At 34.2% G+C, this 27,975-nt stretch overlaps 4 protein-coding genes across 4 annotated transcripts; all 4 read left to right on the top strand.

Annotated features, from left to right (window-relative positions):
* The first annotated feature begins 6,159 nt into the window (after positions 1–6,159).
* Positions 6,160–9,912, top strand: LOC120271816 (probable rhamnogalacturonate lyase B). The gene is given in 17 exon segments (XM_039278490.1): positions 6,160–6,573; positions 6,692–6,789; positions 6,891–7,012; positions 7,086–7,136; positions 7,237–7,356; positions 7,427–7,546; positions 7,640–7,742; positions 7,744–7,782; positions 7,865–8,035; positions 8,128–8,283; positions 8,365–8,471; positions 8,542–8,632; positions 8,709–8,850; positions 8,925–9,081; positions 9,163–9,279; positions 9,342–9,468; positions 9,555–9,912. Coding segments are annotated over 16 exon segments (1,914 nt in total). The 5' UTR covers positions 6,160–6,573; positions 6,692–6,747; the 3' UTR covers positions 9,804–9,912.
* A 477-nt stretch (positions 9,913–10,389) lies between these two features.
* Positions 10,390–14,424, top strand: LOC120272345 (catalase isozyme 1-like). The gene is given in 9 exon segments (XM_039279162.1): positions 10,390–10,508; positions 11,134–11,230; positions 11,582–11,859; positions 12,672–12,947; positions 12,949–13,449; positions 13,530–13,619; positions 13,780–13,847; positions 13,933–14,026; positions 14,173–14,424. Coding segments are annotated over 9 exon segments (1,479 nt in total). The 5' UTR covers positions 10,390–10,493; the 3' UTR covers positions 14,233–14,424.
* Positions 14,425–15,155: 731 nt separating this feature from the next.
* On the top strand, positions 15,156–19,400 carry LOC120272608 (sialyltransferase-like protein 2). The gene is given in 13 exon segments (XM_039279476.1): positions 15,156–15,338; positions 15,415–15,494; positions 15,570–15,659; positions 15,818–15,895; positions 16,155–16,196; positions 16,198–16,256; positions 16,406–16,598; positions 16,696–16,786; positions 16,862–16,926; positions 17,480–17,634; positions 17,735–17,816; positions 17,921–18,030; positions 18,806–19,400. Coding segments are annotated over 13 exon segments (1,332 nt in total). The 5' UTR covers positions 15,156–15,247; the 3' UTR covers positions 19,002–19,400.
* A 1,349-nt stretch (positions 19,401–20,749) lies between these two features.
* Positions 20,750–25,271, top strand: LOC120272344 (protein LAZ1-like). Its single transcript, XM_039279161.1, is given in 12 exon segments — positions 20,750–20,975; positions 21,055–21,268; positions 21,344–21,400; positions 21,612–21,720; positions 22,286–22,470; positions 22,552–22,640; positions 23,276–23,525; positions 23,903–24,112; positions 24,114–24,155; positions 24,664–24,828; positions 24,830–24,853; positions 24,855–25,271. Coding segments are annotated over 11 exon segments (1,440 nt in total). The 5' UTR covers positions 20,750–20,975; positions 21,055–21,121; the 3' UTR covers positions 25,017–25,271.
* The last annotated feature ends 2,704 nt before the right edge of the window (positions 25,272–27,975 follow it).

Here is a 27,975-nt window from a genome sequence, read left to right as displayed (position 1 = left end):
AAACTTGTTTGTCCACATATTCTTGATGGGAGATTTTAGTTTGAACTAACCCTAAAACTTCAAGTTCTTCATATAATGTTTATAGTTTTTTCAAAATATCTCTTTGGTTTACATATCTAAAAGTTGGGTGATCTTTTCAACTTTATAATTTTGATTACTAGAGCAACTTCGCTTTTACTGTAGATAATATATCTATTTTACTTGAACTTCATTTGTTTCCTTATGATTGAGAGTTTACTCATTCTTTTTATAGTAATGTTTATAATTTTTATTTGTGTCCTTATGATTGAGAGTTGACTTGTTCTTCTTATAGTAATGTGTATAATTATTATTTGAAAGTATGTATTATTGATGGATAATCTTTTCAAATTTGTAATTTTGATTATTAGATTACCTTCCCTTTGCTACGGATAACTATTTATTAGTTGCAGTTGTGAATGTTTTCTTAAAGTGTTCTGATGGGTTAGTTTGAACTCACTCAAATAACACTATGTTCTTCAAATGATGTCTATAATTGTTGTTGTTTTCAAATGCCTCTTGATCCAAAAGTTGAGATGAATAATTTGAATGAGATGCCAAGTATTTTTTTTTTAATCATGTTTCTTAATTCATAAAGTCTTTAATGGTATATTTTTCTTTCTAAAAAAAATTATAGGATTTTACGTAAAGATCGATTATATGGCTACATGCACTATATGCCAAAACAAATTGCTCGTAAGTGATCGAATTAATGACATGAGATATAAAGTCATGTGAATCAAATTTAAACTACTGAAGTTTTAATCATACTTCTATTTGTCGTATTATAACTTTGTCGTATTTATCAAACTTGTTCATTTGTATTTTTCAGACTATTGATCACCCCTAATTACGGGGGACTTCAAATATATGTATATCTTTTTCTTATGTAATTGCTTTTCTTTTAATAAATTTGTGGGTTATCTATTTTTTAAAATATAAAAGATTTTGTCGTATTATATTTTTGTTTAATGATATATTTGTATTACAACATAATCAAAGCTAATAAACAAAAGAAAATAGTTATGTATAGGCTCCAAATTTGCAACATTTGAATTTATGACTTTATTTCTCTTTTATGGTTTTAAATGATTGGTTTTGTGTTTTGATGATTACTAATTGTATTTTTGCTTAGTTTTTAATATAGCCTTTTTTATACTAAAAGGCTTTTCATTTGAATTTTTTTAAATAAATAAAGCATCCAAAATGCATTAGAAAATATAATAGTTAAATAGAAGTGTAGTCTAGATAAAGAAGTAGAATGCAAAAATAAATACATAAAAATAGGGAAAAAAAGGGATTGAGTCACACAAAAACCATTCGGGATCTTTAGGCAATGAAATGATAAAGTTTCCAAAAATAACTACCCAAAGGGATCATTCGTCCATGGCCACTTTGCTAAAGCCGTCATGTCAAATGTCTTCGATTGGTTCCTTGATGGAAGAGATTGCTTACTCCACCCCTAGGTGAGGTGCATACAACATTAAAGTTGCGTTTTGATAGTAGTCACGGAATTCCCTGAGCTTCAGTTGCTTCAAGTAGGCAATATATAGATAAAATAGAAAAGTATAATCATTAATCTTGATAAGAATAGAAATAGGTGGGAGGAGGCATTGATTGAATATGTGGTTTTTCTTCCAATCAAGTATTTTAGAAAATAGCTTGAATGATCCTATGTGTACCAATTTTAGGGATTCAGGTTAAACCCCATAGGAGGGCCAGGTTTTGGCCATTGAAATTATATTCCTACTGAGGTTGCAGATATGACCGAAACAGTTCTAAATTTGAGCAAATTAGGGCACTATATATAGGAACAAGTGGTATGTTGATCCACAAGATAAGACTTACGAAGCATGTTGCGAGGAGATCATTAATGTGCAACCTCCTTATCAGATTATATTTAAAGTGAGGATTTTTTTTATTTTACACTAATTAATTGATAATATTGATTTTCTAGGGCAAGGGATCTTTCGAAGTGTGAGACCTAAGGGGCACTTCAGTCCACCATTGTTAAGGAGTTATTACTTAAAAAATATACTTATAAAATCACTTGCTATCGGGAGTCTAAGCATTTAAGAGGGTTGTAAAAGAGGAGGCTACCTAAGTTTAGGAGGGTGACTTGATACCATAGTTATGAAAAAAGTTGAGATACTGGCGAGGAAGTCATTAATTAATGTCAAAAGAGGCACGGAAGAGGGTAGGCCACTCAGGCGTTCACAATGGCCCTACCATTGAACCATCGATAATAGTAGAAGGATATAGATACCACATCTCTTATAATAGGCAAAAAATAAACATTAATTAAAGGCTGGGAGAATTTAGTGATCCCGCCCAAAAGCAAGACTTCCTCGTTAGTGGGGTGTGGTGATGGTTTTATAGGAGAGGCCCCCATTATAATAGTTGAAGTGGACTACCTTCGACTAATGCCACCATGTTTGATTAAAGCATATCTTTGACCACCATTTGTTTAGTAATGCTTATTAAAGTCCTAAAGGTTGAGAATACATATTATCAATGTTTGTGGAACTTACATATTTGTTTATATGTAATAAATTGGAAGCCTTTTGGGCTTAGGTCTAGCTCATGCTAAAAGAAGTCTTTACGAACTCTATCAATTGCTTTAGTCATGACTAAATTGGGCAATTTAAAGTTTAGCATATAGTAGGTCAGGATTGTTGATAGCATTGAGTTTAGTAGTGAATCTACCACCAAGACAAAGCTATTTGGTTTTTTATAAGTGCTTGAATGAATTTATTTGATTATTATTATTTATAGCACATTGCATGTAATTATTGAATATATATGATTGGATTTGGTGCTTAATTCACTTTTATTTCATATTCAGGCTAGTATGAGGACATATAGATCAAAAAGGAGCAAAGTTTGAGGTGATTTGAGCCCATTTTGAAAGAAGGACAGAGTTTTTCAGAGTGACTTATGGTTGGGTTTACGGGTATTATTATAGGCAAGTAGTACTGTAGCTATGCATTATTCTCATTTCTACTATGTATGGGATAATGGATGATTATTTCGAGAGAAGAATCATCTACATTTTGAATGCTTGTTGATTATTATTAAGAGTTCATATAGTGCATTGCTATCGTAAGGTTGTCTGTATCAGCACCAGACCGGATCAGTTACTATTTATCTTGAGAAAAGGGGCAATATAATTTAGGAATTCTCTCAGTTCAATTTGGATTGCTAGACTTATACAACCATGCTCCTAAACTTAGCAAAACCTAGAGGAAATCTATGTTCAAATACCTTTGTCCCATGCTTGATTTATCCCTTGTCAATTTTCGTCATTAATTTTATTTTAGTATCTTTGCTTTTGTTCAACTTTGTTCACTGACTCTAGCTTTAGGTTAGATAGTAGGATGAACGTTAGTACTAGTATTTCCTAGTTCCTCATAGGATCGATAATCTTGCTTTTAAGCACACTATATTTCTTAATCGACACATGCACTTGCGTCCCTATATAGTTTTGTAGGAAAGGAGTCATGAATTTACTAAGAGGATCAATTTCATCTAATCTTAGTCACGAGAGAATATATCAACCCGAGATCAGGACTCTTTATAAGTAGATGAAGGGGAGCTGATCCTTAGAGTAATTGAGGGTCGATGACCAATTGATATCAACTAAGTGCCTAATCCTAGATGAGAAGGGATATCTCTTTGTAAAACTAATAGAGAGGTTCTTAATTTCCTCAAAGAGGTGGAAAATGAGCTTGATGACCCTAAGGTCTTCAATCCTCTTGGTAGAAAAAATAATAATGTTGTTCTCATATTGGAGCTAGATAGCACATTTTCTCCATTGCCCAAGGTGTAGCCAATAAGGGACATTAAAGTTGAGTGTGTGGAATATGGTGATAAAAGTGTGAAAATAAGGGAGAGCAGAGGAAATAAATTTTCTTGCTTGAGTAAACTCTAATAGCGAATGTAATTGCTAGATATCTCGTCAAAAAATATGTTATCACAGACAATGAGAGAATGTTATTACTGATCCAATTGATACTGTGAGAGCCAAAGCCTCTTAATGCAATGATATCTAGAAGAAAATTCCAATCAATGATATATGTGATGAAACATGAAAACAACCATTTTCTTCTTTTTCCATTCAACTAAATAATTTTGGCTATTAGATTAATTTCACTGTATCATTGATGATGTATTTATTTTTCTTAAACTTTAATTGTTTCCTTATTATTGAGACTTTGTTTGAACTCACTCTAATGTCTTCATGTTCTTTTTATAGTATTGGTTATAATTCTTATTTCAAAGTGTTTTTGCTGTTTTATTATTAAATTACCTCTCCTTTGTTGTAGATATTAGTTGCAGAACATTTAATTTTCTTATAGTGTTTTGATGGGTAAGTTTGAACTTAATCAAATAATTCATGTTCTTTATGGGATGTTTATGATTCTTGTTTCAAAATATCTCTTGATCATGAAGTATAGATGATTACTTTGAATCAAATGCTAACTATTTTTTTAATTATATTTCTTAATTAATTCATAAAGCTATATAATATATATATATATATATATATATATCTTTTTAGAAAGGGTTATATGCGTGTATGTAAAGATCAATTCTATGGCTACATGCTGAAAATTCTCTTGTAAGTGAATTAATGACATGAGATTCAAACTCATGTGATTTGAAGCTAAGTTACTGAATTTTTATTCACACTTGCTCTTGGCGTATTATTATTTTGTCACATTTACCCAATTTTATTTTTTGCTCTTTTGTAGACATGATCACTAAAATTTTAATATATTTTTTACTATGTAATTGTTTTTCTTTTCGATAAACCTATGGTTTATCCAATTTTTTAAAAAAAAAAAATATTATCTTATCATATTTATACTTAAGTCAAAGTCAATAGACAAAGGAAAAGTACTTAAGTATAGGGCTTCAAATTTGAAAGCATTTCATATTTATTTATGACTTTATTTCTCTTTTCTAGTTTAAAATTATTGGTTTTGTGTTGTTGTATTACTGGTTATATTTTTTGTATTTTTTTAATATAATCTTTTGCTTTTATATTTAGACTTCAAAAGGTTTTTTCGGCTTAGTTAAATGATGTGAAGTAAACAATTATGAAGAACAACTTTTTCTTTTTCTTTTCTTTTTCTTTTACTTTCTTTTTTAAATATTTGTTACTTTAAAATACAGTTAATTCTCATTCAAAATGGTAGTAAGATGTTGCACTATAAACTAAAGTCAATCTCATGTAATATATAGGTAAAGATTTTATTAGTTTTATATGTTCTTGTTTATGTCAATCTTTGAACTAATAGATGGTTGTACACATTTAAATGTAATTTATATATTCTCACGTCATCTACATATACTCAATTAAGATTGTAATGAAATTATTCATTCCATCTATTTTACATGGTTTGTATTTTGAATTGATGGATTTAATGTTTGCATCAAAGAATTTAGAAAGCTTCTTGATTAAAGTAACAATTAGTTAATTAATTTCTTCTCATTGTTTTGTTTTCTTTTTCAACCCCAAATTATAATTATAATTACCATATTGAATATTTTGAAAATATTCGTCTTCTTGTTATTTTGACTTTTAAATAACATGATATATCTATTAAAATAAAATATTATATATTTTTAGACTTGTTTTTCTCTTTCGAAATATATCAAACTAGTCGATTTTTTTATCTGAAAATTCCATTAATTATATTTTATTAGTTTGTTCTCCACTGTAATAATCTAATGGTGCATGAAAAAGCAGTGTTTTCTATGGACAACCCAAGAAGAGGTCTACATGCTGAAAATTGTATTTCATTTTTAATACATTTTTATTTATTCATTTATTTTAAAGAATCCAACATAATAATTCCATTGATTAAAATTCATTTGGAGTGAGATCAAAGTATATTCTAATCAAGTTGATCCAAGCTGAAAAGCACATCAAATAAGGTGAAAGGTCTGCTTGTTTTGGGTTTTGGGTTATGGGTCACAATCCACCCACTTGTATTGACCAGTGAAAATTGTGCGTAGAATGACATTGGCATCTATGACTTTTTGGAACCTTTCTTTCCATCAAACAAGGGAAATAACAAAAAAGGAAACTATTTGGTGTTGTTGTTGTTGTTCTTCTTCTTCTTCTTCTTCTTCTTCTTCTTCTTCAGTTCATATGCTTTCTCTTCATATACTTATCTTATTTACCATGCAGAGTTCACATGCTTTGTTCTTCTTCCTCTCCTTCTTCTTCTCCTTCTTCAATTCACATGTTTTCTGTGTGCTATTGTAGTTTCTTTATCTCTTTCATATTTTTTTATCTTTATTGACCATGCAGAGGAGATGTTCAAGTCTTATCTGGATAGCTTAACCAGTTAACAAGCTCAAAATGCTGACCCAATCAAACGCTCAAGTAGTCACTCAACTAACTCATTAAACCAACTCCTACTTCCATTCCTCAAATCCCTCTTGCTCTCTTCCAAGCAACTTAATTTGATCTTGGCTTTCAAGAGTTCCATGCTTAGTTTCTAAGTTTAAAGAACACACCATGGGTGCTCTTCACTTGCTAAGGTCAGTGACTTTTTGCCTACTTCTTCCATCCATTTTTTTTATTCAGTTACCTTTTTACATGTCTAGATATGCTTATATATAGTGTTCTTATGCACTATAAATTCATAAACACTTGTAGGAGAATTTTCTCAAAGTGTCTTTCAGGGATCTTCTGGTTGTTCATGTCCTAATCCAATGGCACCAATTGGAGTGACTATGCACATTCAAGAAAACTATGTATCTTTCTTTCCTATCTTTGTTGTAACTTGCATGCTTTAATTAGTTGCATGTGTGTTCTATATATGGTGTTGTTTTCTTGAATTCATGGATTTGTTTAGGTGATCATAGACAATGGAATTCTTCAACTTACACTGTCGAAACCTGGCGGCATTGTCACTGGCGTAAAATATAATGGCGTCGATAACTTGATGGAGATCTTGAACAATGAATCTAACAGAGGGTTTGTTTGTCTTTGTATTGATTATAATTTTTCTCAAGTTTTATCGAGTGAATACGTTGATTTTGTAATGCAGGTATTGGGATATTGTTTGGAATGTCCCTCAAGGTTCAGGGATTTTTGATGTGTGAGTTCATTTTAGCAATTGATTCAATTTTTTTTTATTATATTGCAATTTAAGATTAGAATGTAGTACTTATCAATGTTATTATTATTAACTTTTGCAGGATTTTAGGTACAGAGTTTAACGTAATTCTTGAAGATGAAAACCAAGTTGAGGTTTCATTCACAAGAAAATGGGATCCTTCACTTAAAGGAACTCTTGTTCCTTTGAACATCGACAAAAGGTGAATTAATTGTGGATTAATTGGAATTAAGTTCTCTGTTTAATTAAACTAATATTTCGTAAATTTATAGGTTCATTGTTCTTAGAGGGAGTTCGGGATTTTACACTTATGGAATCTTTGAACACTTGGATGGTTGGCCTGATTTTAACTTGGATGAAGCCCGAATTGCTTTCAAGCTTAGGAAAGACAAGTAAAGAGTTTCTAACTCTGTTTTGAATTATCTGGATGAATTTTCATGTGTTGATGCAATTGAGATTATTATTGTTGTTATTCTGTTGTTTAGATTTCAGTATATGGCAATGGCTGATAATAGACAAAGGATTATGCCGTCTCCTGACGATCGTTTACAGGGACGATGCCAACCATTAGCTTATCCTGAAGCTGTCCGTTTTAGTAAATCCTACCAATCCAGAACTCAAAGGAGAGGTGAAATTTTAGTTGATTAGATTTAGAAATGTTTGTATTCAGTGAATTAAAACTGAATTTTGTATCTGAAATGCATTTCAAGGTTGACGACAAGTATCAGTACTCTTGTGATAACAAAGACAACAAAGTTCATGGATGGATTTCTATGGACCCTCCCATCGGCTTCTGGCAGATCACTCCGAGTAATGAATTTCGTACCGGGGGACCAACCAAGCAGAGTTTAACTTCTCATGTCGGTCCGACCATGCTTGCGGTAAGTATTCAAAGTTGCCGGCACATCAGTTAATTAAACAAATATCGGCATCATTACATATTAATCAAATTTCATTTTGTTTCGATGTTTAGATCTTTGTCAGTGCGCATTATTCCGGAGAAGATCTTGTGCCTAAATTTAGAAACGGAGAACACTGGAAAAAAGTTTTCGGTCCTGTGTTTATGTATCTCAATTCTTCATTATATCCAGGTGATTATAAGCTTCTCTGGGATGATGCAAATGTGCAGGTAATCATCATTCTTTCGGTTAACCATCTCAATTATTTTTCAGTAATTTATTGATGCATATTGGAAGCTAAATCACAACAGATGCAAACCGAGGTGGAGAGTTGGCCTTACAGTTTTCCGATTTCAGATGATTTTCAGAAATCCGAACAAAGAGGTTGTGTTAGTGGCAGACTTCTTGTTCGAGATAGGTATTAGTATAGCATTCATTTCTATAATATCAATAAATTAAGTACTAACCAAAGCTGTATTAATTCCTAGATATATAAACCATGAAGATATCTGCGCAAGCTCTGCATACATCGGCCTAGCTTTACCAGGAGAAGCTGGTTCATGGCAAAGAGAAAGCAAGGTTTAACCGAACAAAATCACACTAGTTGCTATATATGCACTTGTCTTTATTCAGCTTTGATCTTCTACTTCTATAGGGATACCAATTTTGGACTAAGACCGACGAAAAAGGGTGTTTCTTCATTTCTAATGCTCGAACAGGAGATTATAATCTTTACGCATGGTGTCCTGGATTCATCGGTGATTATATGTTCGATGTTACACTAACAATCACTCCCGGTTAGCACGAACTCTCTAATAGTTAGTTCATCCATCATATTTTGATTTGTGATGAAATTACTGATTTAAAACAGGAAATGTAATTGATTTGGGAGAGCTTGTGTATGAACCTCCAAGAGATGGTCCTACATTGTGGGAGATAGGAATACCTAATAGATCTGCTAAAGAGTTCTATGTGCCTGATCCTAATCCTCTCTACATCAACAAACTTTATGTTAATCATCCTGACAAGTCAGTGTCGATTCTGCAACGAATGAAACAGTAATATGATTCAAGTTAATTAGCTAATGACATACATTTTTTTTTCTGCAGATTCAGACAATATGGTCTATGGGAAAGATATGCAGAATTATATCCCGATAACAATCTTATTTACACCGTCGGAGTTAGTGACTACACAAAGGATTGGTTCTTTGCACAAGTGACAAAGTAATGTTTTCTCGTATTTACATTTTGTTCATCAAGATTATTATAACTTGTCGGTCTAGCAGAAAAGGCGAAGGAAATGCTTTTCTACAAACAACATGGCAAATAAAATTCAAACTCGATGAAGTGAACAAAAATGGAATTTACAAACTACGAGTGGCGATCGCAATGTCTGCAGTGGCTGAACTGCAAGTTAGTGACTTTAATAAAAAAACACTTAATTTTTTGGCTTTATTTTTCGACAGTTTTAGAATTAAATGAACTTGTATCTGTGAAAGGTTCGATTTAATGAATTGAAGACGGTGAGCCAGCCACGCTTTTCGACGGGATTGATCGGCAAAGATAACGCAATTGCAAGGCATGGAATTCATGGATTATACTGGTTGTTCAACATTGATGTTAAGAGTGATTGGCTTGTGGAGGGAGATAACATTATACATTTTACTCAACCAAGATGCACTAGTCCTTTTCAAGGTATAATGTATGACTATATTAGGATGGAAGGACCTCCAAAGGAAGATGTTTGATGTTGTGCTTATAAAGTACAGTGACATTTAGTATGTTGAGCATTTAAGGACACATTAATAAAGTTGCTAACTATTATTTACATATATTGTCCATAATATATATATACACACACACTATATCATGTATTTTTTTAAATAAAAGATTGATAAATTACTTGTATTAAAAAAAATTACAGTAAAATATAGACATTAGCTAAAAAAAAAAAAATACATCAGATCCACTAAAGATAATTTTTATATGTAAAATACACAATACAAAACTCCGTGAAAAATAAAAATGACTTCTTAATGTAAAAAATATACACTGAAAGTACTAGTTATTGTTTGATGTTGTTCTCGGATGCGGGTGAGATCCAATAGCAAATCAAACCTGAACCCGAAACAGATGCGTGCCCGATCCGAGAACAGTCACATGATTCACATCGGGTTTGGAGTTTCCCAAAAATCCATAAACCGATAAAAAATAAATAAATAACAGTTGGCGTGAATCCAAGTGATCTCGAGTGCCCATGTTTGATCTCGTCCGTTCATTTTCGTGGGGCCCACGTCCACTTGAAACTAAAACACCGCGCGAATTGCTCTATAATAAGACCTTTTCTTTTCACTATAAAAATTTATTTTATGAATAGCACTCGTTCGTGTCGCGAGGTTTCGATCGTTCTTATCCGATAGAGATCGAGAGGGAGAGCAATGGATCCTTATAAGGTACTGATTTTTATTTATTTTTATTTTTATTTTTTTCAGTTTGTTGTTTTAATCTTTTGATTCTTAAGATTGGATTTGTTCAGATGATTTTTTTTTTCTCCAGTTTTGACTTTTTTTTTCTTTATTTGATTGTTTCTTTTTGGATTGGATTATGCGTTATGGTTTTGCTGTGATTCTTGATTGAAATTTAGGTTTTTTTTTGTGCTTTTCGTTTTGTTTAATTGTTTATTGGGTTTTATTTGTGATTTGGGATTTTCGATTGTGATTTTGTAGAAAGTCTCCTCATTTACAGAATAAAAAGATGTAAATTTTGTTTATTTGTCTGTTTCTTTGTGGATTGTAGTTGCCCTAGTGATTTTAGAGTGCTATCAGATTGGGGGAAAACGTAGATTTTTTTTTAATATTTAATCGTTAGTAATTATTTGTCTTTGATGCTTTCTTGTTCTGGTTTGATCTCTGTGAGGCTGTCCAGAGTGGTCTCAGATTATCCATCTTTGTATTTTGTTACTGAAAAAGGTTTTTTTTTTCCTTATTTAATTGTTTTTTATTGTGTTTTCATTATAGAGTAAGTCTTAGGTATGTTTCTGTTTTTATTTCTTGACATTTTGATTTGGTTTTTGTGCAGCATCGCCCATCCAGCAACCACAACTCACCCTTTTGGACAACCAACTCTGGTGCTCCAATCTGGAACAACAACTCCTCACTCACTGTTGGACATCGAGGTAATCCAGACAATCTTTTGCTGTTCATGTTTTATATTGGGCATTAAAATGTACTTGTTTTTGCAATCTCAATATCTCATCTGTGCATAAATCTTTTAGAGTATCATCCATTAAATCATATCAAGTGTTTCGGGAAGATAATCACTACTCTCATTGTAATTTTGAATTGTTGTTTATAACTAGAATACCAATGCCAGAGTGAATTTTTATTCTGATGTTCCAGTTGTCAGATTGCTCGAGCACATCTTTATTATGAGTAGAAAAATGTAAAAATGTAGAATTTGGTTGTAGTTGATTCTTTCCTTTTCTCGTTACTGATTGAATCAAGATATTGTCTCACTTGAGTAATAGGTCCTATTCTCCTAGAGGATTATCATTTAATTGAGAAGCTTGCCCAGTTTGATAGGGAGCGTATTCCAGAACGTGTTGTTCATGCCAGGGGAGCAAGTGCCAAGGGCTTCTTTGAGGTGACTCATGATGTTTCTCACCTTACATGTGCTGATTTCCTTAGAGCACCTGGGGTCCAAACTCCAGTTATTGTTCGATTTTCCACCGTTGTACATGAGCGTGGGAGCCCTGAAACCCTGAGGGACCCTCGAGGTTTTGCTGTGAAGTTCTACACAAGAGAGGTAACAATATTAAACTGCATATGTTATCTATTGAATGCTGCAGATTGTGAATCTCATATGAGTTGTGTCCTTTGTTGGAATACTTGTTACTTGCTGTTTGTTCATGCTGAATCTCTGATATCTGTGTTCTTTTTTATTTATTATTGGTAATTAGCAATTTTATGGCTTATTATATGTTCTTTTTCTGTCCAACTAAATTTTGCCTTTTTCTATATAGGCTGATCTTATTGTGTCCTGTTATTTATTTATTTATTGTCCATTTTACCTTTTTTCCTATGTGGATATGTGTGTAATGTGTGCTTCCTTTATGCTTTTGTTATCTATCTCCGTTTATTTTAGCTTAATGTAATTTTAACTTCCATTTTCAGATTATCATCTGATTCTGGTTGGTAAGTGAGCAATAGGGTTTGTGCAGGTGTAAGTTTGCAAGGTTGCAAAAATTTGATTATGTTAGCTTCTTTCATACTGATAGATTGATAAAGCTCATATGGTGAAGCGCATTTTTAACATTGCCGTTACAAAATTTTGCAAAATCCATTCATATTCCTGTCCATTTCAATTTGAGATCTTTGCCTTGGTTATGTAATATTGTGAAATAATGCTGATGATATAATTTTGATAATTGGTCTTTACCTGCAAATATCATAAACTAACGTACACCAATATCTATGGATCTTAATGATAAATATATGTCTGTATGGTTTAACTGTAAACCTTTTCTTATTTGCGCCTAGTTATAGGTTGAATTATATTTATTTGAAAATTTCCAAATCCCCCTTATAACTGTTCTGGTATTGTTTCATTGCCTTTAGGGGAATTTTGATCTTGTGGGGAACAACTTCCCAGTGTTCTTCATTCGTGATGGAATGAAGTTCCCTGATATGGTTCATGCTTTCAAACCGAATCCAAAGTCCCATATCCAAGAGCACTGGAGGATTCTTGATTTCTTCTCACATCACCCAGAGAGTTTGCATATGTTCACTTTTTTGTTTGATGATGTTGGCATCCCATTGAACTACAGACATATGGATGGTTCCGGGGTGAACACATACACTCTTATCAATAGAAATGGAAAAGTTCATTATGTTAAAGTTTCACTGGCGACCTACCTGCGGAGTGAAGTGCTTGCTGGATAATGAGGCTGTGAATGTTGGAGGCAGCAATCACAGTCATGCCACTAAGGATCTTTATGACTCTATTTCCACTGGAAATTATCCAGAGTGGAAACTCTTCATTCAGACAATGGATCCTGACCATGAAGATCGCTTTGATTTTGATCCACTTGATGTCACCAAAACTTGGCCAGAGGACATCTTACCTCTTCAGCCAGTGGGACGCTTAGTTTTGAACAAGAACATCGATAACTTCTTTGCGGAGAATGAGCAGCTCGCCTTCTGTCCAGCAATTGTGGTGCCTGGCATCTATTATTCAGATGATAAGCTACTCCAGACCAGAATATTCTCCTATGCAGATACTCAAAGGCATCGCTTGGGACCAAACTATCTGATGCTTCCTGTAAATGCTCCCAAGTGTGCTCATCACAACAACCATCATGATGGTTTTATGAATTTTATGCACAGGGATGAGGAGGTAATGCTTTCATTCTATCGACCTCCTTTCTGATCAGCTCACAATCTCATCCGACTTCATTTTTTATGATGCTACTCTAGGTGAACTACTTCCCGTCGAGGTATGACAGTGTTGGACATGCCGAGGAGTTCCCAATACCACCTCCCATTCTCAATGGGAAGCGTGAGAAGGTTAGTTTTCTTAGAAACAAAATTTCTCCCAATTGCTAGTTTTATTCATCTGGACAGACAAATGAGTGATCATTTAACTGTCAGTAATTTCAGTATTTGTATTCATTTCATTAAAAATTGATGAAGGATCATTTTAGTCCTAACAAGATTAATGTAGCAGTGTATTATCCATAAGGAGAACAATTTCAAGCAAGCCGGAGAGAGGTACCGGTCCTGGGCTCCTGACAGGTTTGTGCTTCCAGATAAGAATGACGATAATTCACACATGCATTCCCCATAACTAAATTAATTATTCCTCACCTATCTGTTTCAGGCAAGAGCGTTTTGTCAATCGCTGTGTTGATGCATTGAGTGACCAGAGAGTTACTCATGAGCTTCGCAACATCTGGATTTCATATTGGTCTCAGGTTGGAAATCTTGACATTGTTCCACACTATGCTTAATTCCTGAAAAAATGTATACTTGATACTGCTTGTATAAAGTTTGAGTTCATGCACATCAAATCAATGTTATTACATTCCTGATCAAACATGGTTTATTTGTTTTTCTGCAGTGTGACAAGTCTCTTGGTGAGAAACTGGCAAATCAACTCAGTATGAAACCAAGCATGTAAAATAATGAATTTCAAGAAGAAAAACAGTGGCTGGTTTGTGAAGAAAGTCAGAAGAACTCCTAAATCATGTTCTCTCTTCTTCTCATTTTGAGTCCCTTGTTTAATAAAGATATCTAAGCTATATTGTTAATGGCCTGTGGTTTGGTCCAGGGAGGGCAAGGTACTAAAAGCTCTATAAAAAAATTATTTTTTTTAATGGTGTATTATGCATTTGAAATTTTAAAGTTTGTATTTTGATGTCTTTTGAACATTATGTTGTATTTTGTTTTTCATTACTACAAACATGAATTTATTTATTTATTTATTTATTTTTTGAAAAGGTGGATAAATCACTTCAATTAATAAAAAGAACAAGAACAAGGACCCACACGTCTTAACAACAAAGACACAACAAGGCACAAAAACAACCCCAAAGACCCGAACAAACCACTAGAAGTGGCACAACACAAAACAGACGACCAACAACATGAATTTATTTTAAAATGACAAGTTCAGAATCAAACTTTAATTTGATTAATATTAACTGGATATAGATATTTTTAAATTTTAGTAATTTTTTAATTAATTAATGTTTTTTAGCATTAATAACATAAAAAAAAAAATCTAAATTTCTCATGCAATATCAAAAAATCTAAATTTCAGAGAAATTTCACCAAATTTTACAATGAAAGTGCAAAAAATTTTAAAATTATAGAGATAAAACTACTCATAACTTCTAAATTTTAATATATAATAACTATTTATTTAATTTCTAAAAATTTAATAAATATATTTATTTTAGTAGCTGTCTTTTCAAAATAAAAATCAATTTGTTTATGAAAAACAATAAACAATAATTGAAATTAGGCCTTTTTTTTCATGTTAGCCCTTCCTTTGTTTTATAATTACCAAAAGGGCTAACCTGAAAAAGTTATGAGAGGAGATCTGACTAAAATGGCGACCCTTTAGAGCAGCGAGCGAGAGCTCCATTCCCTCCGCCGTGGCTTCTCTCTCCTCCCGCCGATCTAGATCCCCAATGAAGACCACCTTGCGCCTCTGCTTCCTCGTCGCCCTCTCCTCCGGCCTCGTCGCCATCTTCATCTACATCACCGGCGTCTCCCGTTCCCGTGAGTTCCCTTATCTCTCCCTCTCACCATCTTCGTTTCAGTATACCAATCGGATTTGGTTTCATGGTGTTTTCAGAGGTTGAGAGTAGGTTCGTTGTTACTGAAGGTGATTTGAGTGCCTTGCGTTCCTTGCAGAGTGGATTCCGGCAGTGTGTGGTAAGCTTTGCGTGTTTTGTGGGTTGTTTTTTTGTTCTCGATTTGAAGGGGTGTGTTTTGTGTTGTGATGTCAAGAAAGCGAATGGATTAGGGTTGCAAGCGGAGACTGGCAGTGACTATTGTCGTGTTACTTTGCGATTCCCTAGTGATACAGTCCGCAAGTGGGTATGCCTTTTTATCATTTTTTTTTAGTGAGTTTCTGTATTTTTGGTTAAGTTTTTGTGTTTTTTTAATGTTTTTTAAGTGATGAAATTCTTTAAAATTCCAATCTTTTTTTTTATTGGAGTGATGTAAATATTGGTATGATTTCAATGCTTCAACAGAAGGATCCGAAAACTGGAGAACTTGAAGGTTTATCTTTTGATTTTGATCTGTGTGAGGCTGTGGCTGCATGGGAGCAGGTGAGTTTGCCAATGTCTTATTCTTGCATTTCTTGTTGTCATGATAGTTGTTGAGATTGATGCTTTGGGCATCCTTACTAAGTTTTTTTTCCTTGCTATTTAATCATTTTTGGCATTCATATCATGCTTTGTGAATAAGTTCTGATAGATTTATTATATATAAGTTGGTATCTGAGCTTATGACAATTCATGAGTCACACAAGCATCATGGTGCCGTGACATGATTAAGTTGCTTAGGGGATTTGATTTGTCGTTCTAGGTTCGCAATAGTACAACGATACTTACAAAGGAGTTCATTGATATCTCTGCCAAATGGATGGAAAGAATATGCATGGCGAAGGATCAATAAGGGAAACCTTCTGTAAGTATACATGAGCTCCAACTTTGACTTTAAATACATAGTGAGCTCAAATCATGGTTTGGTCTATGTCTTTGAGTATTTTCCATTCTTATTTGTAAAGTATGCCCAACAAGCATAGTGATGTAATATCCTGAATTTTCAAATCTCAGTAATCAATGTGAGAACAAGACACTCTGTATGGAGAAACTTGCTTTGGTTCTCCCTGAAACACCCCCATATGTCCCGCGACAGTTTGGCCGGTGTGCAGTGATTGGTAACTCCGGAGATCTTCTAAAGACAAACTTTGGAGCTGAGATTGATGGTTATGATGCAGTTTTCCGAGAAAATGGTGCACCAATACAGGTATAGTCAATAACTTGAAACCTTGTCTTGGCAGATGGCAACTAGAGGGTCATATTTTCCTAATTACCCATTCATTTGACCTCTTCATAAATTGCAGAATTACACTCAATATGTAGGTAGGAAGTGTACGTTTCGACTTCTTAACAGAGGATCTGCAAAGGCACTTGATAAAGTGGCAGATTTAGATGGTAGGAGTGATTTTTTAAATATCATTCTTCTCCATCCTGGTTCTCCGAAAACTTGATTAGGATGATTATTTACAGATACTGGGAAAGAGGTGCTGATCATCAAAACTACCATCCATGATATCATGAACAAAATGATCCGGGTATGGATTTCATCCTTCCATATCTTTTTGCTTCTATGCATCTTATATATCCAAACAGTTGCATTTTTGTGCAAACTTACTTGGTGACTTACTGACTCCTGGCCAACAAGATTGTGTATGGGTTGCATTTCATAAAAGATATGGAAGTGGGCACAAAAACTGCTGCTATAGTGTAAAAAGTATGACCCATATGTGTTGTGGGTCGTTTAAGAACTTATGAGTATATTCATGATATCTAAAACTTCTGGCATCACTTTTGTTTATAATTGTTATATGCACATCCAGTTCAAGATCAGATCTTACTTCAAGAGAAGTATTATTTCAGTTATTGTGCTTAACTTCCAGTTCCAGTGCTGTACTTCAATTCACCTTGGGTAATCCTGTCTTGGAGCATATCTTTTTAAAGCTTTATATGCATCTGGAATCCTTTTTGGGTTTAACCCTTTGCACAAACTGGATAACTCAAATGCTCTGTATGTTGATTGATAGTCATATTTGCATTAGTTTGGAATTTTCTGTCATATTTGAGCTCTGATATGTTTCTTTTCTGTAGGAAGTCCCAATCTCCAACCCTGTGTATCTCATGTTAGGAGCATCCTTTGGCTCTGCAGCAAAAGGAACGGGGCTTAAAGCTCTTGAATTTGCACTTTCTATTTGTGATTCCGTTGATATGTATGGTTTCACTGTGGATCCTGGCTACAAGGAATGGTACTGCAATTCGAATGCATACATCCTTTGATTAATACAAACTACCATCTTTTAGATATTCAATTTCATTTACTGTGAGCTATTTAATTGTTTTTGTCAGGACAAGATACTTTTCAGAATCCAGACAAGGGCATACTCCACTACATGGCCGGGCATACTACCAGATGATGGAATGCCTTGGAGTAAGACTTACATCTGTAAACTAAGTTTGAATTTCCACATTGTTTTGATCATTGGTTTTTTAATCAACCACTGATCACTCTCTCTTTCCTCTTCTTCAATCAAGCTTATCAAAATCCACTCTCCAATGCGGACTGACTTAAATAGAAAAGTGAACTGGCTTCCGAGTCAAACAACACTTAATGCTGCAAGAATGGCATCAGAGAAACTATTAAGGTACATAATCTATATGCATTTTGATTTATGTCAACTGATCCTTATGGTAGAGGGAGTGATTTTTGAACTTCAATAAAGATAAAGCGGTTTGTCTTAATGAGCTGATGCTTACTGCATGTAGCTTAGAGCAGAATTACTTTATCCAGGCTCCAAATCACTATTTAAGAATACATTCAATAGCATTGGACTATGTGCAGTGCTTCATAGAAAATTTAATAAAAGCTCCTGTAGGTTATAGCTTTAGCTGATGCTGATTTAGGCACACTTAAGGGAATTTTTAATTAACTTATTGACTATTAACTATTGACGTTGCAGTTGGTGGCTCACTTCTCATCACTGTTTCCTTTAAGACAGTTTTGTATGGTCTCTTATGGTTATCATGAGCTCTAATAATGTCACAAAGTACTGTCTTTTTTCCTCATCGTATAATTTTTTTTTATGCCACATGATAAATCTTTTAATGCCACCAAAAAAATTAGCCACATGAGCTTGGAGGAGCAAGTAAATTGCAATGGATCTTTCTGTCTTCCCCTCACTGATAAAACCTATACAGGTGGTTACACATCACTTGCCTTTTCATTTTTTTTCTTGACTATTCCTTTTTCGGCACTTCTTGAATGATGCACTTATATGAGCACATATTCAAACATATGACAATTGACATGGTCCTAGTTCATACTATCAAATCTTTATTTGATGCGGGCACTAATTATGTGGATTAGGTTAATGACTTTTCTTAATTCTGATACTTATGACACATATATATCTCCTAAAGGAGAGTTGGAGCTGGGATTTCAGATCCATTAAGTGCATGCTCCATAATCAAGAAACGAGGCAAGGCGAAGACGCCTAGCATGCCTGGCTTCCGGGACGCAGCCACCAAACATCAAAAGTATGTGAGAAGGGCAACCTTGTATCCTCTAGAACATAGTCCAGGGCATGGAATGCTGTGTGTGATCCCTGAAGTTTGAAGCACCAAGAGTTTGTCTTCACTTACCTAATGCACCATATTTTCAGTAATTTCTGCAGCAATGGTGCATTATATGCTTGATCAGACTGGTCAATATTGAAGCCTCCGTGCTAGAGCTCACTTGATCAGAAAATGTTATTTCTGTCAGCAAACATACTGATCTCGGCAATGATTTCTCTATAGCAACATTCTTCAGATACATGTGATCATTAATGGAGCATTTTACTTGATATAATTGTGAAAATCTTCTCACTAGATACTTAGCTACAAACTTTGACCTTCAAGTAATTAAAGCCATTCTTTAATTTATTTTTGCAGTCACGATCAGCCAAATTATTACATTATATCATGTATCACGGAAAGGACCAGTGAATTTATGATTATATCATAACTTATTTAATACCTGTAATATATATATATATATATTTTTATACAAATGTGACAAGTGCTCTTAATTTTAAAAAAATGTGCACATAGATCAGGAATTGACCATTCGATTCATGTGCTTTCACCTAACAATGCAAGGTGCAAGTTTGAACTCGCATTTATCCCATATTTGCAGTCTGAATTTATATCAGGGATCTGTTATTATTACTGTATCTAGTGAGATTTGAACTCATGGTACTTGTGATGAACTTATGATACTTGTGATTAGTATAACGTCTTACTTTCAGATTTGGGGGTCTGATATTATCATTAAGTTTAGTGAGATTTGAAGTTAAGACATTTGTGATCAGTATGTGTGTTTTATTTTCAGGTCTGTTTTTCAATCAATGTTGTTTAATGAGATGTGCATGCGTGTGTGTGTATAATATTTTCAAAAATCTAATATCATACTTAAAAATTTTATATTTAACAAACAAATAAAAAATGTTTTAAGATTTTAAAATCACACCGAATCCTTGTGATCTTGGGCGGTATAAATTTCCTTTATATGAAATTTTTACGGTGTAAATAAGGTTGCATAATTAATTAAATATAGATAACTCTCTAATTCTTCTAATTCCATAGATCTTCTTTTTACCTGATACTTTTCAAATCATCTACTTTTAAATCTAAATCTATTCGAAATAACTAAATTACCTTTAACTTTTGATCACTTGTATTAGAACTAATATTGGCTCTATGTCATTGAATAAGCAATGGACCTTTGAACAAACGTAAAGAAAACGAACACTTCTGTTGATAAGAAAAGATAAATTTTAATATTATAAAAATTATTAAAATGATAAAAATTAAAAACAACAAATTCAAACAAACGTGACAAAAAACTAAGTGGTCATTAAAAAAAATCAGAATAAATTTAAAATTTATGAGGACTAACAAGAATATACGAATGACAAATAACGGAATGTCAAAGACAAATAAATACAGTGTGATATACCAGTTACTATAACTTAACAACCTTTCTGCAATCTCACAATAGTCAATTCTCCAATTTTGCAACTCTGAAAGAATGAAAAAAAATGATTTCTCATAAATATGATAAACAGTATTAATACAGTATTTCTACCGTATATCTACCTATAAATTGCAACAGATAATTTTATCTTGAATATATTTCCAAGCGCGTGCAATTATGCGATCGTTATTAAAGTTGAAACACGTCAGCTGATTTTGAGACTCGTGGACCACACTCACATCGAACCGTTCGATCCTAATCCAACGGCCATGATCGATTCATTTCCCGGGCCCACCTCGTTGCCAAAATCCGATTTCAAAACCGCAAGAAATTGACGAGAAGAATTTTCTCGTCGATGTTTCCGTTTTCGTTCGCTTGCGCTCTGTTTCCGAGAGCCCGAGAAGCGATCAAACCCTCGCGCGCGCGCTCTTCTCCTCCATCAATTTGATCCTAATTCGATCCCCCATCTCCTCGAAACTCCCAAATCAATCAATCCACTGACGTTCCTGCTCGATTCCTTGCTTTTCCCCCTCAAATTTCGACCCTGATTGATCGATTTCGTGTCAATAAAAGGTATTTGTGTTTTTAATTGATGATTCCATAGCCAGATTGTTTTTCTCAGTCGAAAGAGCTGTTTTTTCTTTGATTTCAGCCTGTTTATCGGCTTTGTTTGATGCTATGATGCTTTGCTTGGTGTATTGGAGTTTGAGGATTGAATAATGAGGATTTCTGGGTTGATTGAGAGTTTGGTGGCTTACTCGCCACCTTCATGGGCAGCGGTCATCGCCGGGATCTTTGTGGTCACCTCGCTTTCGCTGTCGATGCTCCTTATATTCGAGCACCTCTCTGCGTACAAAAATCCTGAGGTTTTGATCTGGATTTTGAGTGGGTTTTGGAGTGGCTTGCATTGGAATGGTTCTAACTTCGTGTGAATTTTGTAGGAGCAAAAGTTTCTGATTGGTGTCATCCTGATGGTTCCCTGCTACGCTGTAGAGTCGGTATTATTATTATTATTATTATTTTTTCTGTGCTATAAATCATGTGATTGTGCAATAAAACTGTAAAAGATTAAATTTTGGTTCTTAGGATTAGAACCTCCAGTCTTTTTCCTTCTGTCAAGTCTGTGGGGCTCACTGGAATGTTGTTTGTTTTTATCATGGTGTGAATTGAAATATAATATAATGATCGCTATGTTTATCTTTTTTGCAGTATATATCATTGGTCAGTCCATCAATTAGTGTTGATTGTGGTATCTTACGTGATTCCTATGAGTCATTTGCCATGTATTGCTTTGGGAGATACCTTGTAGCTTGTTTAGGTATGTAATATGCCCTGCAATTTTATATTTATTTGTTTGTGCGCTTGTTCATTCTACAATTGTCGATCTATCCTGTTTTCATCGTGAGAATGAAGTTTACAGCAACAATAACAGCCTTGAAAAGAAGAATTATCTTGGTAATATGCTTAAATATAGAAAATGCATTTTAGCTTCTTATGGGATTTATTTGTCAATAGTAAGCAGTAATCACTTTGAGAAGAGACTGACAATGGCATGAAATAAAAAATCATATTGGCTGTGGCGAACGTTGATTGGTAGTAAAGCAACTATTCAGACCTAGCAAATTCTTGTAATGAGATTCAAATGTTCTAGTGTTTTGCCTGACCTTCGGTGTATATTCTTTGTACGTGAAAGTATTGAATGGTTATTTCTGCGATAAAACTGAAGGCACTTATGTTATCTGATGTACACACTACTCACAGACAAATTGTTCCTGAAGCCAGAAAATTCTGCCTATATTGTTTACATTTTCATTAAGGTTGCGCCTATATCTGTCTCCCCCAATTCTTCTTGGTTTATAATTTACTTTGTTTCTCCGGTGTAGGTGGGGAAGAGAGAACTGTTGAATTTATGAAGAGACAAGGTAGTTTGAGTTCGAATGCTCCCCTATTACCTCATTCTTCTGAAAAAGGGCTCATACACCACCACTTCCCAATGAGCGTTTTCCTAAAACCATGGAAAATGGGTGAATGGTTTTACCAGCTTATAAAGTTTGGAATAGTTCAATATGTATGATGGCTTTCAGTATTGTGAGTTTTTGTTTTTTCTTCCAGAAATTAGTAGCATTATATAGTTTGTTTTCTTTGACAGATGATAATAAAGACTCTCACTGCCATTCTGGCTGTGATTCTTGAAGCATTTGGTGTGTATGGTGAAGGAGAATTTACATGGAATCGTGGGTAAGACGAATTGAACGGCATAAATTTGGCGTACTATTTCACTAGACCTTCTTCTGTTGAGACCATGGATACTTTCTTTCTTTTCTTCCTTTTTTTTTGTCTTGTGGTGGCTGATCTGACCAACTACACTTCTATCATCATCTAGGGTGCTTTATGAGGAGTTCATTGTTTTTCTTGCCTTGAATAAAAACTGGAATCCTTTTTCTTCAAATTTAAAATCTCTTTGATTACTTTGCTTTTAATTGAATGATTTATCCACACTTGTGGTTATTGTAATTTGTAAGTAGGTATTATGAAGTCTGACTTATTGTTATAGTGGATAAGGGAAAAATTCTGATTCCATTTGGTAGTGATAGATTTTATCGTCATTAGTTTCTCATTGTAGATTTAGTTTATCATACTTAGTTTCTCATTGTAGATTTAGTTTATCATTTACTTAGTTTCTCATTGTAGATTTAGTTTATCGTTTACTTAGTTTCTCAAAGTGCATAGGTTAGGATACCATGTTCCCATCCTGGATATTTTATTTTGGAATTTTCCTGTTTATGGTCTCTTTGTTTGACAAATTGGTAGATTGTATTTCCCTTATACTGCACAACTAAGATTGTGTCTATCTACATTTCTTAATGTTTCAGGTATCCGTACGTGGCATTTGTTCTTAATTTCAGTCAGTCATGGGCCCTGTACTGTTTGGTTCAGTTCTATACCGCCACAAAGGATGAACTGGCATACATAAAGCCTTTGGCAAAGTTCCTAGTCTTCAAATCTATTGTATTTCTGACATGGTGGCAAGGTGTGGGAATTGCATTATTTTATACTTTGGGTTTGTTCAAAAGCCCAGTAGCTTTCAAAACAAGCATACAAGATTTCATCATTTGTATAGAGGTATCCAAATGCATTTCATTACTTCTGTTTTGTGCATTCTATGAATTTTTATTACTTAATACAGTCCCCATGCTGTGTGCCATTTCCAGTTGGTAATTGGGATATAAATGTACTGTGAGTGCGTACATCTACTCTATTTAGCGATCTATGAATATTTATGTTCCTCTTTGCAATGCATTTTTAGTATTGATACTTTTGTATGTTTAATCTCGATTTTTCTGGTATGTCAAATCCCTGACCACAGTTTCTTATTAATCTGCTCAGTGATGCATTTGAATTTTTAGATATTGCTTGCAAAATGAGAGTGATGTCGTACTTACTTCCAAGCTCTAGTGAGCTGGAGAATGCTTACAGACTCCTGTCTTCTTCCAGCACAGATGGGCATTGCATCCATTGTTCACATGTATGTATTTCCTGCCAAGCCATATGCATTAATGGATGATCACTTCCGTGGAAGTGTTTCAGTGCTTGGAGACTATGCGTCTGTGGACTGTCCGCCAGACTTTGATGAGGTTAGGGAGAGTGAGCGGCCTACGAAGCTGCGATTGCCTCAGCCTGATGCTGGTGTCAAGAGTGGAACAGCCATCAAAGGAGAGTGTCCGTGATATTGTTGTCACTGGTGGTGAATATGTAAGGTCCCTTCCTCACTCAAATTGTAGCATTATTTTTTACCAGTCTCTTATTATATCCTCTTACATTAATATTTTAGAAACCTGGAATGCCAACTAGGTATTCTGGCTTGTCTATATAGAATTTTATTACCTTGGGATGGTTTACATGTAGTTTAACAAACAAACTATTTTATTGGCAATCACAATTCATGCAGATTTAGTTTGAAAAATCCTCCCTCTAATATGTCTGGATATTTTCTGATATTTTTAGGCCAGTTGCTAACCAATCAGCTAATATTCATCAGTCTATAGTTTTCTTCGGAGGTTGTTTATCATTGTGCATTTGCACAGATCAACATTCATTTATGTCACTGAGGACCTGAATAAACGTATTAAATGGTTGACATAGTGGTAATTACCGTTGCCACATCAATGAGGAGAAAAGGCATGGTGACATAGATATATAGATAGTGACTTCCAAACTGTTTAGTATGCAAATTTTGCTGAATTCTTTTCCTTGTTTGTAGATCGTAAATGATGTTAAGTTCACTGTTAACCAAGCAGTGGAACCCATGGAGAAAGGTTTCGCCCGGTTCAACGAGAAGTTGCAAAAGATATCTCAGAACATAAAGAAACATGAAAAGAAAAGGACCAAGGATGACAGTTGCCTCGGTTCAACATCACCAACAAGGAAAGGTTATCCGTGGGATCGATGACCCCACTTCTGAATGGAAGTGCAAGTGATAGTGGTGTTTTCAAGGGGAGAAGACGTCGCCGGAGGTCAGGGTACACCAGTGCTGAAAGTGGAGGAGAGAGCAGTGATCAAGGTCCCGGCAGTGGGTTTGAAATCCGGGGTCACAGATGGATTATCAAAGATTGAAACTATACGTAAACATGTATAAATCTGTCCCTGCAAACTAAGGGATGTTATGATTTCAGTTGTGAGTCTCAATGCAATTCTTTGATCTTATATTATAAGTGTATATTAGAATTGCTCTTGTTTATTGATATGGCGTTCATTTGCTTGTTGTATCAACAGTATGAAGCTGTCTATCTTCATGGCCTTACTTGAGCATAAAGAAGTGAGGTATATGATGATTATGGAAATTCAATGATGCACTGTGGTTTTTCCATATGGATTTTTAATTGTGTTCCTAATTGGTTTTATATAATTGATGAATGATCAGTTAATAAGAGCTATTATGTCGGTGATTGGCTCCACGTGCTAGGGCTGTTTCATGTATCTCTATAAACAAACAGATAAAAACAATAGCTTAAAATCATATGAAGTATGATATCAAGAGTTATTATTATTATTATTATTTTTGGAGTAAATATAGGTTTTTAGAACGAAGGCATGGTTATCAGGTTAATTGTTTTTTTCCTTTTATTCTGTGTCAAATTTTAAAAAATACAAAACCAACCATTAAGATCCTATATATCATTTTTTTTAAATAAAAATTTTAATCAATATATCTATAGATATTAATAAAGTGGATGTATAATGTGTTCATAGAGTGATTCAAGGAACAATTTAAGTTTTTTTATTGCATTTAAGTTTTTATTTATCTTATTATGACATTAATAATTGAAAAACTTTAATTACACTTATTTATTTGTGTAATAAATATCATAAGACTTTTAAAATCTAAAATATATAACAATTTTCATTGTAGGAGTTGTTTAATTATATTATTTTTTATACATGATATTACCTCAAAACCCTTATAATTTTAAAAACTCTGATACGAAGCTGGGGAGAATGCCTAGTATACATAATAACTATAGTATAAACCGTCATGCTTAGGAATGATTATCAAATTAATAATTCTCTAAGTTTACTTAGGGTGTTATCCAATTGCTTCATAGTATAGATTTTATCTTACCAATCCTTCTAATTCATACAACACCATATATACATCCATTGTGAATTATCCCTTTAGTCTGCACACAAGTGTCTTATATCCTATTGGGGAAAAAAATTCGTTTTTTTTTTTTGGGGACAAGAGAGCATAAGGCTCAAAAAGAAAAAAAACATGAAGTTAAAAATATAAGTTCCTCTGAGAGCAGAAGTCTTCAAGCCATCGAGGTCGGTCCAAACCAAGGAAGAAACGAGATGGAAGAGGGTGCCAGCTCCCATGGTCCACTAAAGAATCTACAAAGGAGTTGTCTTCTCTAGCAATGGTAGCAACAGAAAGATTGAGGGAAGTGTTTCAAAGTCTGCTGAAGAGCTTTGATGTCATCGTTGAGAAGCCAAGCGATTGCCGGATTGAAGTCTTTCAGAAGGTGTGCCACCCCGAACAGTCACAGAAGACCTTGGATGGTTGCTAGTTATGAGAGATACATTGCTTGAGAGCTAAGTTAATGGTTGCAAATTCTGCTTGAATGGGGTTGTCCATCAGAGAACAATCTGAACCTGCAAGGAGAATATGACCAGGATTAGTAATGATAGCAAAACCAAGTCCGGCCATCTTGGAGGCAGAGTTCCAAGAGCCATCCGTGTAGACTGAAATTGAAGTTTGGTTGATCCGGTGATAAAGAGAACTCCCTGAATTTATGGCTAGAGGCCTTGAAAAAGTCTAGCATAAGTGATCAGAGCTCTAGGCAATAGAGAGTTGAAGTTGGGATGCCTGGATTTAAATGTCCAATTGCATCTTTCCTTCCAAATAAGCCAGATCAGGGTAGCAATTAAGGCTTTCACCTAGGAATCTTCAGCCCTAACTTTGAAAGATGAAGTAAGCCAAGCACCATTATGTAAAGAGTTTAAAAACTGCAGGATTTAGACCCAGATTTGCAAGGAGCAAGTGCCACTGATGAGAGATCTTAGGACAATTCCAAATAAGGTGAGTGGCAGTTTCTTTAGAGAGAGAACAAAAGGGGCAAAGAGCATGAGAGCCATGAGCGAGCTTCCAGACGAAGGTTTTCATTCTTGGCATAACAGAAAGCTTTGAAATACACTCCCATCTTTTCCAAATATCTTTGAGAAGAACTATCAGAAGTGAGACTAGAATAGACCGAAGAAGTAATGGTTGCATAGTGGTTAGAGGGACCCCAAATCCAGTGATTATTCGTGGAGGAGTCGATTTTAATTTTATTAATCCAATCCCGATCAAGATTAGAGCCAAAAATATTTTCAATGGCATTAAGATTCAGAGAATTTTTGATGGCAAATCTCAGAGAAAGGAAAGTTATTCAGAGGAATATCCATGTTAAGAAAAGTCCGTTTTAGCATAATCGGAGATCCATAATACAAGGGTCCATCAAAAGGTTGAGATTCTCAGGATTACAAGATAAAATTCTAAAATTAGCCTTGAGAAAATCTGCAGAATTTGAAATGGATTTGAAAAACTAAGAGATAGGATGATGATTAACATTACAGCGGGTGCCAATCACTATATTTGCTTTTAGAAAATATCAACCTAAATCTTGCAATTAGAATTAAGCGCTGAGAAAATATTTTTAGCAAATAGAGAATGTTTCACCAACCCGAGGTCCCGGATGCCAAGGCCCTTTAGCTTTTCTAAGTGTAGTAACTGTCCATCAAATTGAATGGAAGCCACTACGATTGCCAGTTTTCCCCCACAAAAAATTTTGGGCTAACTTGGAGATAGAATCAAGAGTGGATGTAGGGAGATGAAGGACCGAGAGGAGATAATTAGGGATAGCAAAAAAATGGTACTATTAAGAAGAATAACTCTGCCAACAGTGGAAATTGAATAGTGATTTTAGGTTTGGATTGCTTTTTGAACTCTATTGGGAATGTAATTGAAGTGATTGGCAGGGAGTCACTTAGGTGCAATGGGCGCTCCAAGATAAATGAAAGGAAAATTTTCCTAGGG

The sequence above is a fragment of the Dioscorea cayenensis genome, chromosome 11 (genome assembly GCF_009730915.1).
Source record: "Dioscorea cayenensis subsp. rotundata cultivar TDr96_F1 chromosome 11, TDr96_F1_v2_PseudoChromosome.rev07_lg8_w22 25.fasta, whole genome shotgun sequence".
Lineage (NCBI taxonomy): Eukaryota > Viridiplantae > Streptophyta > Magnoliopsida > Dioscoreales > Dioscoreaceae > Dioscorea > Dioscorea cayenensis.
The sequence above is the reverse complement of the archived record's forward strand: the minus strand, read 5'-3'. Positions and strand labels throughout refer to the sequence as shown.